At 35.8% G+C, this 12,440-nt stretch overlaps 1 protein-coding gene across 2 annotated transcripts in view; it reads left to right on the top strand.

Annotated features, from left to right (window-relative positions):
• LOC102229946 (mannosyl-oligosaccharide 1,2-alpha-mannosidase IA-like) overlaps positions 1 to 12,440 on the top strand; it is a 204,663-nt gene that overhangs the window by 80,813 nt on the left and 111,410 nt on the right. For both annotated transcript variants that reach the window (XM_023331092.1, XM_023331093.1), the window contains exon 2: positions 6,979 to 7,075. In XM_023331092.1, the coding sequence (XP_023186860.1) occupies positions 6,979 to 7,075 (97 nt within the window). The remainder of the gene's footprint in view (positions 1 to 6,978; positions 7,076 to 12,440) is intronic.

Below are 12,440 nucleotides of genomic sequence, written 5' to 3' on the forward strand. Positions count from 1 at the left end.
TGCAAACGTCCATCCCTGAATACCTAATGTACACCTAAATTTAACGCCATCTTCTGACTAGAATTACATTCTTGAAATTATGTCTTCTTATTATATCAAGGAACAATGAAACTTGTTGTATCATTATATGAGTCCTGTTTTCACATTCTTTCACCTTCTTCCTTTGTAAGGATGGAATTATTTTATAATCAGACATTGTTGTTGGAACATTTATTGTTTTTTTATAGCAGCCATAAAGCAGTCTGTTTAACATATGAGAATGTGTCCTTCCACTCTTTGTGCCATGTTCCTTCACTTAAAATGCTCACAAAGAGAACTGCAAGGGACTATAATGCATTTCCCCTATAACACATACACACGCACACACGCCCACATACACACAGTTGAGCAAATCTCCTGAGAGACTCCAAGTTGGTTTCTTGCTTGGTTTTTGCTCCATTTATTTCAAACTCACATTCTGCTGCTAAAGTGTGACTCCCAGTGGTTTTCTACGTTTAGATATTGGACCTTTAAGAAATTTTAAATATTGCATGCACCAGTGGGTGGATGGATGCACCAGCCTGTTTTCAGTAGCCAAACATTCTGAAGCTTTTCACATTTTTTTTTTATCCATTCACCATTCTAGTGGGAATCTTACTTGAAATGTGCAGTGTATGTGCTGCATTAAGTTTAAAAGAGGGGCTTCTTTTTTAATATGGGTCTGTCATGTTGTCAGCTTCATTGCAGTAAGGTTTTTTTTTTCAACCTGAAACTATACAATTTAAAACTAAAACTAAATGTAATAGTAAAATCCCATTCATATGGTTTCCCTGTCTTATACTCTCTGCTGTACAAAGTATTGCCTCCAGAAAGTGAGCTTTAAAAAGGTGTTTTAATTAGCAATTTATAAATAAAAAAACTGCAAGCTGTACTGTTTCTCTTGGGGCATCAATACTTGGCTATTTCACTTTGAGCTGTTACACATTGTGTTCTTTTTTAATTATTTGTGCTTTGTTTTCTATAAACCAATTTTATAGCTGATGACAAAATGATTAGCCCCCATGAAAACTGTTTTAATAGAATTTTCCAGTTGCTTTCAACGTGAACATGCTATGTTAACTTGGCATGTTTGCAGAATTTTAACGTTACAGTAGAAATTCATTGATTGTTCAAAACCCTCAAAATTATTAGCCTCTTAAGAGCTAAAACATTAAGCAGGAGCTAACATGACTCTTTTGAACTTTCAACAGTCCATCCTTGTTACAGGAACCTGATTTATAGCATCCAGTCTTGTTTGCTTCCTGTTGTATTCCATTCCTGATGTGTTTTTAAACTGAAGTCCGGGTCCTTTTTGTATAGACGTGTACCGAAACACAAAAATCACTGATTGGTAAGAATGTGGGTTTTAAATTCACAGTTTGGTATATTTTTGGTACAGTTCAATAGATCGATATTTCTTTTATAAATATATTTTTCCTTGGATGGCAGTAAATATTTTACAATTTCTGAAATTTGTTTTTATCATGTTCTAAAACTTAAAGCAATAAGTATAGAACTACCTTGAGAATTGGTTGGATTGGAAGTAGTATAAGCAGGCATAACCAGTGCCTGAATAAATAGACTATGCACAATATAACCTCATTAAAACGGTCAGTTTAATTTCTTAAAAGTTTTTAAAATAAAGTTTCTGCTCATATTTGAGAATGAAACATGTAGTGCGCACAGGAATACACACATACACATTCAGCATGTTTTCAAGTATAAAACAAGGCTATTTTCATTTGGCACACGTGCGTACTAAATAAGAGGGTTGCACCAGATGTTTTTGGCATAACTGCATGTTAAACTCCTATTTTGGTATCATGTCTGTTCCTGCTTTGTTTCCATTTGGACAGAAATGCTTCTGCTTGTCTCTTTCGGATAGCCTGTTGTTGTGGTAGTAACGCAGCCGCAGTTATTGATCGGCACTGCCTCTGTTGTGATGTTGTGTTGCTACGCCAACGATTCTACAGGTGCGTGATTTTTGTCCTCCCACACCTTTGACCCACTGCAGTGCACAACAGCAGTGGTATGCTATATGAATCAAACATCAGTTTCTCTGATGGAACGAAGGATTTTCAGTGTTTCCCAGCAGGAAGCCAAGTCTCATCTCTGCATGGAGTCTGAGTTTCATTGTTGTGACTTTTTAGTCTAAAAGAGAAGCTGTAGATGCAGTAGTATGGTGGAAATTATTTCAGAAACATTAAGAAATGCCCTCAATAATTACGCAGAACTCTAAACATGCTACAGAGATTGTTGCACAAAAATCTAAAGTAATAAAATTCCAGATTTGAAGGCATAAAAGCTGAAGCTATCTTGCTTCAGCTGTAAATTCCTGTAAATTCCTGGTAACATTTTTTTGGTTAATAAAAGCAGATTTCTGTATCATTTGCCTGCCACTGTGAAACTGATTTCAGGTTGCTGGAACATCTTGTGAGCCTTCAGCGATAACAATAGGAAAAGTACTTTCTCAAACCCATGACTTTGGAAAACATACCGACTTGAGGCCTTTCAGTTTACTCAGCAGAGCCATTTGCTTTATCGTCAACAAGAGATCCATGAAAGCTATGACTTTTGAAAATATTTTTATTTTCTCAATGTTTTCCCATCAGTCTAATTATTATTCCTTTTGTTATTGACTATTTTTTATCCTCTCGTCTTTGCAAGTTTATCTAAGCTAGTTAAATGGTGCTGCATAGTGTAAAGAGATGCCAGAAAGAGAGCTTCAACCAAGAGGCAAAATTATGAGAATCACCATAAGTTATGATATTGTAGAATATTTTGATGGCAAACTATTTTTTCTCTCACTCTTTTGCTTTGTCATCATTATGCTCTGCCCAGCAATTCATGGGCTTCAGCGTCTTGGCCTGTAAAATCTTTAGCTGGTGTGGGGATCAAGGATCATGAATATTTGTCACCATGCTTTTTCTGATATGACACAAATAAACATTGTGATAACAATTGAACTTCTATATGTTGTGCTGCTCTACTAATAGCTGTAGTGATTAAAACTAATCTTTTCATTGTGTCACTTTTTAGTAGGTAATATTTATGAGGCAACAAGTAAACAATATGTCTTCAAAGATAATGTGAGAATGGAGAAGTATTTGTCAGTTGTTTATCATTATCTCATAGATATAAAGTTGTTATCCTCAAGAAATCCAGCCAATTATATCCAGTCACTGATTTTGTGGTAATCTGTCCTCTAAACAAGCAGTCAGTGACTGTGGAAAAAAAAAATCAACTATGTTTTCAACATAAAGCAGAATCTAGCTCCTGGGGGTTGAGATGACAGAAAGGAGTCAAACTCTGTTAAACTCAGAAGCATTGAGCCAGGAGTTTGCTTTGTGTCAAAGAAGAACACCAGAATACGCTGCAGCAACAGCTCTGATAGTGGCTTTTTGTTGGAGAGAAACACACAAGAAAGAGAAGCAGCTTAAAGAAGTTTAGAAACCAGTGCCATTATTAGGATGAAAAGCAGAGAAAACTCAGGTAATGGCAGTAATATCTTCTTCACTGTCTTTATTTAGAAGAGAGATACATCTAAACACAAAGTCGCTTTGTCAGATCTAATCAATATGTAAAGAGTAAATTGGTGAGATAACATGAAGTATGATAAATGGCTGCATAGATATGCAACACAAGTCTGCCAAACCCATTAACTGAAACATGGAGTCCATGTTTTACTAACAAATCATTTCTGCCGAGACTTTTGTCATAATTCTTGAGATTTTTGTCTTTTAAAGTTGCCAAAGGAGTCACTGGCAGCAAAACAGACTATCAGTTTCAGATAAAACAGGAGGAATTTCCTGGGAGGTTTTGTTTTGTGAGACGTGTTCTCCGGGTTCACTTAGAGGTTGGATTGGCTATTTTTTATTTTTTTGTAGTCATTGCTGTGACAAGATAAAAGATCACTTTCAATGTTTTTCCCTAAGACTCATGACTGCCTTCCCCCTTTTCTATATTTGTATAATTTATTTCATCTGGTTTTACTTTGTCAGTCAAGCGCATTCACAAAACAAAACAATGTTGAAAATATTATTGTAACCAGCCTGGCTTCTGATTTGTGAATAGATTGCAGGATCTGGTACGTAGCCTGAGTAATATGTTTTGCATCCCCCAATTGCCAGATAACAAATTAAATTGGCGCTGTAAGACAAAAATGAATGCATTGTTTGTGATTAATTTGTGATGAAATATCTCCTCCCTGACCAGTTGTTGCCTTTTTTGTTGTTACTCTGGGAAATTGCTGGAGTTTTGCTTGCTTTGAAAGGATTTCCTGCTGGAGGGAATCTGATTCATGTTGTCTGTTTTCCACTGTCTTATTTGAGCCCACCTCCAGAGAGCAAGCAGAGACATGTTGTATTGATAAGAGATGACATTGTGCTGTGGGGAAAAAAACAACTCCAGCTTACTACATTCAGTCTCTCCAACTGATAGCATGTTGTACAAAGACTCCCTGCTTTATTTACATGTGTTAGAGTGCTCTGAGCAATTTATTTTGATTTATCTGTCATTGTGGTAAGTCTTGGAAACAAATGTGCTCTGAAGCAAAACAATTTTTTCAGTTTAAATTTAAGCAGTTTGCATGATTCAGTGGTTTGTGCATTTTTGCCCCTCATTGATATGAAGGAAGCATAATTTTTAATCAGATTGTTCCCTTTATTGCAGAGAAGCTCCACATATATTGCTTGTGCCCTTTTGTTAGAAATAAGAAATGTCAGACTAGATAAACAAATAAGCAGAGCAAGGCCCACCTTTTATAGCCTTTTTAAATTAGCTTTAGGATGGAGGAAGGTTGGGAGTCTTTAAACAGATTTATGTTCAGTGAAACGATGATAAATCATTTTGTAGTCTTGTCTTACTTCAATGTGGCCACTGTGTAAGGACATCCTGTTTTTGACCTTGCTGACAACCCCTACGTAGTTTCTTATCTCTGTTTTCTGAAACAAAGCAGATAATAAACAATTTTTAAAAAATTGTATTCAGTCAGTATTGAGTCTAGTTTTGACAAATCCATGTATTGCATGTATAGCAGTTTGTCGAATCTAATGCGTGAAAGGAGTTATTTTTTTTATATAAATGGAATAAAGCTTTCATAAACTGCATTTAAAAAAATCTCAGATCATTACAGGGTTATCCAGTTTCAGTTTGATCAGTCTAATGGTGCTATCAGACTGAAAAAAGCACCTGCTGTGCTGCACTCAGAAGACAATTCATTTGTATTGCATGCACTGCGCACCAACAGTTTGCCCTCTACCAAATGTAGCCTTTTGCATGGTCAGAGTTGAAATTTGTTGAACTTGGACCGCTGTGCGCTTTGACGCTTACTCACAGCCAGTAGACACAGAATATCTATCAAACTGCTCCCCACCGAGTAGAAAGTAGCCAGTCAATGTGGAAACTGATCTTTTTCACAAGCCAAACACTGCCCTCTGAATCATTCATCACATATTTTTCTTTTTTCCCCATCTGTCTCATATGCAGGGGTAATTCTGCTGTTGGCTTTATATGCGGAAAACAAATGCATAATTATAGCTACAAGAAATTCAGCTTTGTCAATAAAATATGTATTTGCTTGATATTTTGATAAATGTGTCTTTTTTTTTGCTGTATTCTGCTGTGCCTGGAAACCCAGACACAGGTTTACCATTTAACTCCTGCAGAGAGCTCAGTGCGTGCCATGTTTGAAAGCTGCGGAAGTGTTTTTTCTAATTCTAACTAGAGGTGATCAAATGTTGTGCATGCATACTGATTAAAAAGGTTGCTGAGGATTATTTTGGTTTGGTTTGGGACAATTTTGAGTTGATTTGTTCAAATGGAAATCTGAGCAATTTTGCATTCTACATTAAATGGTAGTATTTCTACAAAAAATGGAAATGGATTGGTACGAAAACAACTGAAACATTAGCAGCACATTTAGGTGAAATAGATTTAAAATAATAAATTTCCGTATAGAAGAAGGATTTATGTGATCCATTGTATCACCATCCTCCTATGTCCAAGTTTAAACTTTTCCTTATTGTTTTGTGCTTGTTTCTTTGAGTCTATTACTTTGATCTGTCTCATGTCACCACACTGTAAAGATTATTTTACAGATTTTTTTTTACTTTCACACAAGAGCTAATATCCATGCATTAAGTTTTAGTAGATACATTCCCTTCCCTTAACCCAAGGTTTGTCTGAATCTCAGCTAAAATTAAGATTAAGTTTAGAAAGTTTTTAAAATGTAAATAAAAACCCTCTGACATTATACAGAAGCTAGCAAACTTATACTTTATTATTTCAAAGCTTGGATCATAATGATTATTTTAAAACTAAATAAAAAAATGTTAGAGGGTAATTCATTGGCAAATCTGTGGAGTTACACTGCATTTATTCAGTTTGCTCATAGAAATTAGATAAACTGTGTAAACTTGCTAAAAAAGGAGAAAAAAGCATCAAAGAAGCTAAATAAAATATGTAAATGTATTTTACAGAGATGTAGCAGGTGATTGATCTACTACTAGACTGTGTTTGGCTCCCAACACATTATTTAGAAAGTTTATAAGTAAGAAAATGTGTTTATCAGCTTCAGCATGCAGGGGTTTTTTTGGCAATAAAAAATGACTTTTTACTTTCCGTCAGTTGAGAAAGTTTTGGTGCACTGCAAAACAAATCCACATAACGGTTTCCATTTTCAATGATTTTCATCTTGAGAAAAATGTTTTCTTTCCCATCCACTGGCACCAGTCAATCTTTAATTTAGAACAGCTGCTGCAGGGAAAATGTCAGTCGCATTGTTTAGCACTGTGGTTTATGTGTTATAATTGTGTGTTTGTTCGTTATCCAGTCCTGATCAATACCCATTATTCTCTTTGCCTTGAGCTATCCCAATTTAATTACCACTGTAGCTTCGAGGAGTGATGCTTTGCCTCTGCTTTGTCCACTGACCAATGTGTCCTCACTCTTGTTTTACAGATGATGAAGTTTGCCTGGGACAACTACAAGCGATATGCCTGGGGCAAAAATGAGCTGCGACCTCTGACGAAAAACGGCCACCTCGGCAACATGTTTGGTGAGTTTCGACAACTCAGCTGGTGGTGCAAAATCCAATAATGGTCATTCTGTGTGTTCTGTACAAAGGTGTTGCAACCATTTATTCCTTGGTAAGTTTCATTCACAAATTAAAACAAATCCCTGAACTAAAAATAGAGATATTGTCGTCAGAAAAGTAACCAAAATCAATCATCAAAATGTTAATTTATTTAATTTTTATGATCTCATTGAAACTCAAAATCCAGCTTCTCAAATTGCAAATATTACAACACACCCATTAAAAGTGCTTTAAATACAAAATGTAACATTTTGACCATCCTATAGGGGAGACTGCTGACCTCACTAAAGGTCATTGCTAAAGAAGGCGGTAGGTAACAAGGTGCTAAATCCAGCCATGTTAATGGAATGTTGAGTGGAAGGAAAAAGTGAAGAGAAAAAGCCAATATTGTCAAGCAAAGGTCTTTCTAAAAATGTGGGGATGTTTGACTGTGTTTGGGTTACTTTAAGAGCAACATTAATCCTGTAGTCTGTTTGCCTCCATGTCACACTGCACTAATGCAGTAATTATAGCAAAAGAAACCCCAAGCAAGTTTGCATTGTGCATACTGTTTCCTATATGGACATAATTTTCAGTAATTGGATATTTCTGTGATTAAAAATAATTTTTTGTCAGTGTAGGATAATTTTATGACAAACAAAATTTTGTGCTTTTATAATTCATAATCAACTCGAGAGAATTAAATGCCTAACATGTCCTTTATTGTGTAATAAACTATATAGTATGAGTTTTGCTTTTTGGATCACTGGAAAAATACAATTAGATATTTTAACTATGATGTACAGTACATATAAATGGAAGTGACATGTTTTAGTGGAAGAACTGATAGATTTAACTTTAAAACAATTAAGGTTTTAAAGACAGAATTGGGATACAAAAGCTGCCCCTTTTTCATTGACGTACAGCAAATTCCCTATAAAATTTTAAGCTGACTAATTATTGGTGCCAACAGTTCAAGCTTTTCTTTGTGCTGCATTTGAACCAAGACGGAAATAGACAAGCAGTATAGATCGCTTCCCTTTTCAGCATTGCTGTTTTTTTATAATTAGACATACTCTATTTGCATCAATGGAAAATGGATCAGGTTGCAAGGGATTGCACTAAGACTGTGTTGATTTATTTTTTTAATTTCCTTTTTTTTTATGTCAGACAGACATTTCACCAAGAGAGAACAACACATACAAATATGCAAGTTCTACCTTTTAAGTGCACCATATTACCAAACATAACTACATACACAAATACATGCAGGTACACTATATATTTTATCATTGTTTTTTATCTGCTGCTACATCAGATTATTGAACAGCAAAAATCATAGTTTGGCTCAGTAGATTTTATAAAAATATTATTAAAAATGTTGATGAAACATAATTTTTTAGATTTGTATAATAATTTCATTGGATCAAATGGTAATGCCACTCTTCTACAATAGACTACAATAATCTCTGTGTGCAGCAGTCGTTATGTTCTGAAGGATATATCTATGATCTAAATGATTTATAAAATTGGACTCTTGATATTAAATGCAACAAGTTTCAGATGTTTGCGTCGTATTGTGCTCTTGGCACCATGTTGTTCTCAACTTTCACCCACCATGGAAAGTTTCACACAATGCCAGGGGATTGAGCCACCAGCCTCTAATTGGAGCAAGATCCAGAGGGATCCTCAGGTCCTCTTCATCGGAGCATATTAGGCTCTTCTCACTGCTGTGCTTGAGGGAAATCCCACAATGCGGGCCTTAATAAAAGGCGGATCAGCTCTTAATAAGACTGGATCCATGGTGTCTTTCAAACCTGAGGTCCCACTCTCTCTTATCTGTAGAGATTCAACATTATTGAAGATGATGATGACACAAGCTTTTTTTTTTCTTTTTTTTTTGCAAAAAAGCTGTTTCCTTTGGTGCTGCAGCTCCTGTGAGACTGTGAATCAGAAGTCTGTTTAAAGTAAAGCTGCTAAATCATGAGTCATTACATTTCAAAGCAACATATCCAGAATTACTTTCTGATGTAAAATAACAGAAATAATTTCACCACCAAGTTAGGCAGACATTTGGAAGCACCTGTTTGAAGTAAATTCTTTCTGAAACTACCTGGGGTATAATGTACTGAGGGGGCTAGTAAATTAAGTTTTGCACTTTTAATTGTAGTTATGTAGAGCATTTCTGGTTTCACTTTAATGTTATTATTGCAGAGAAATATGCACTTTTTTAAGATGCAAAGAAATAATTATTGCGACAGCCTTGCTCTCTTCCTACCAAAGCTGTATCAGAGCAAAACCAGGGATGGTGCTAAAACCAGTTCTAACACATTTCTATGCTTTGATCTAAACCACTGGTGTCAAACTCCAGTCCGCAAAGGCTGATGTGCTGCAACCTTTAGATGTGTCTCTGCTGCTGCTCGGCGAATCAAATAATTAGGTCATTAGCAGGACTCTGCAAAAACTTCCCTGCATGGCGGGAGGTCAGGCAGTCATTTGATTCAGGCCTTCTGGACCATGGAAATATGTTCAACTTGCAGCATGACGGCTCTCATGGGCTGAGTTCTGACACACCTGAGTTATGCCATCAATCAAACTGAATAGAGAGCATCTGTGAACTGCAGTTTCAATTTTATAACAGATTCTCAAATGCATTTCAACTTGGTCTTGGACTGGGCCATTCTGACACATGAATATACAGTTGAGTTTACTCACCACAACCCTGGCAGATATAGGTTTAAAGTAATATTTTAACGTTTTGGAGTGACGCAGAGACCCGACTTGGGTCTGTGGAATTAGTAAGTTTCCCTTTTCCCTGTTGAAGCAAAGCCTCCTCACAGCATGACGCTGCCACCACCAAGTTTTTACAGAACAGAGTATGAGTTCAGGGTCATGTTAGGTGTTAGTTTTCTTTCACATCAGCAGTTTTGCATGAATGCAATGTTTAGAGTCTTCTCTGAACACAGCACCTTCACCCCCATGTTCGTCGTTATCCCTAAATAATTTGTGGCAAACTGCAAATGAGACTTATTTTAGGGTTTTTTTCCCCCACCAATTCTATTCTTCTTGCAACTCCTCCCTAAGGCCAGTTTGCTACAGTGCAGTGATTTTATTCTGTGGAACAGAATAACTTATAACACTATGTGGAATGAATCTTCATAATATAAATTTCACTTTCTGAAGTGGGTGACAAAAAGCATTAAACTTTTTCACGATATTCAAATCCTCCTAGTTATAGTGTATTTGAAGCACTTATGTGTTTAGCCCAACCCTTTCTTTCTGGGAAGTCTACTCTCTTGCACAGACAAAAAAACAAAGAGAACTTGACGTTTTTAGGTTTTTTTTGGATATTGTATCTTTCTTTGTAGAGAGGGAATGAGCCTACAAGAATGTTATTTATCAGCTGTTTTAGAATAATACACTTTCAAAATGGGGATTTATCTGTCCAACACTAGTGTTTGATGCATTATAATTTAATCCAGATGTCTGATAAACTTTTAGTTTTTTTTTTTCTTTTTCTTGCACGTTCAGAATATTTTACACTTTTTGCCAATAAAACCTTCAGGGTGAAAGAAGCTGTTGGTTTTCTAAGAGCTCTTAGGTTTGGCTCAGTCTCAGTATGAGATATCAAGGCTTCATCTAATTACACAGCATGTGATGTAATGCATCATTAGGAAGGAATAACAGCCAAGGACACTGAAGGCTAATAGACTGTGCTGTTGTCGATACTAAAATTTGAAGGGTGATGGAAATGATGATGGATTCAGTTACACTGATTTGTTTGCATCAAAGCTGCATTGAGACATGATTAATTCCTGGATAGCTAAAAGAAGACTGAAGCATGCTCTGAGGAGTGAACCAGAATACCAGCTTTTTATAAATATTTCTGAGGACATGGAGCTGGGAACATTCACAGTTTAGCTGGTCCTTAAAGATTAGTCACAAACAACTTGCGTTTTTTCCGGTTTGATCCTTTAAAGTTGGATTTATACTTCACACTAGCGGTTAACAGCAGTCTCACTGAACTTAAGCTTTGATTTAAAGCTCTGTGCCAGGTTTTAACTGCTGATAATCATAGCTACAACACTACGTGGAGGTATTGTGCAGCGCAAAGCTATAATGCGCTTTCGATGTAATTGTGTTTACGTGCTTTAATTTACTTTGGGGTGTAGAGTTTTGATGTTTTGTGGAGAACTTCTAATGTAGTGTGAGTTCCTGTAACATTTAAAGTTAGAGAACAAGCGCTTTAAAAGATAAAGGGTAAATGTCATTCAATCTTTCAGGCCAGTGGATGCTGCCAAGGAGGAGCATACTTGTAAGATGCAGCAAGATGTAGTAACAAAATTAACTTTTTTGTGTTGTTTCTGATTAAAATCTTAAATTATGATCTGAGATTTAGATGAGTTGTTGTGATAAAATTATGAGATTCAAGGATGTCTTCTTAGGTAGTTAGTCACTTGAACCTAAGGCTGAAAATTAGCTGTCATTCTGATTTGCTTAACAGACAAGGGAATTTTTCAATATGCAACATTAATGCTTATTCCATGTTAGTGTAATATTGTGTGTGCTATGCTTTTTATTGTTAAACTATTTGGATTGCGGCAAATTTCATAATTTGATTATGATTCAAAAGAGTATGATAAAATTATCTAGCTCTTTCATTGTTTTTGAGCTCTAGACCTCCTTGCATCAGAGGTCCAAAACAGGTTCTGATTTATATGCCAAACAAAGAGCTTCCACTTCCATTTTTTTATTTTATGAAGATCACAAATTGAGGTATAAAGGACAAATTGAGGCAGGATAATCTAGTTCACATTTGAGTATCACTGATTTTGGGACAGAACTGATCAAACTACCACAGTCAGCAAAATATCCCCACATCTAGGTACCACAGTATCAACAGTAAGTAATCATGTAAATCAGGAGAGATATTAGGAAATTATATGCTCACAAGGTTTTACTTACATTTTAAAAGAAACAAAATTTTGGACGGTAAATATTTAAATCTAATTTTACCATCTTGTAGTAGTATTTAACATTATCGACCACCTTTTACATTTCAATACTTCCTTTAACTTCATTGTAAACCTCAAACAGATACTCAAAAAGCTAATTTGAGTTTTCCTTCAAAAGTTACAATTTCCACCCTCACAAGCTGTGTTTGCAGCTGGGTCACGTTGCTGCCAGCAGTTCAGTGATCAGAAAAACTTGCCTTTATTGATCGGGATAGATTAGGCTAAAAAAGTCTGCAGCTCTAATTTTCTAATGTCACGTCATTGATACTAGATGATGAAAATGAGTGTCACTACTAAAATGGATGGTAACCTTGGCATTACTGAGGTATTAA

The sequence above is a fragment of the Xiphophorus maculatus genome, chromosome 3, assembly GCF_002775205.1.
Source record: "Xiphophorus maculatus strain JP 163 A chromosome 3, X_maculatus-5.0-male, whole genome shotgun sequence".
Taxonomy (NCBI): domain Eukaryota; kingdom Metazoa; phylum Chordata; class Actinopteri; order Cyprinodontiformes; family Poeciliidae; genus Xiphophorus; species Xiphophorus maculatus.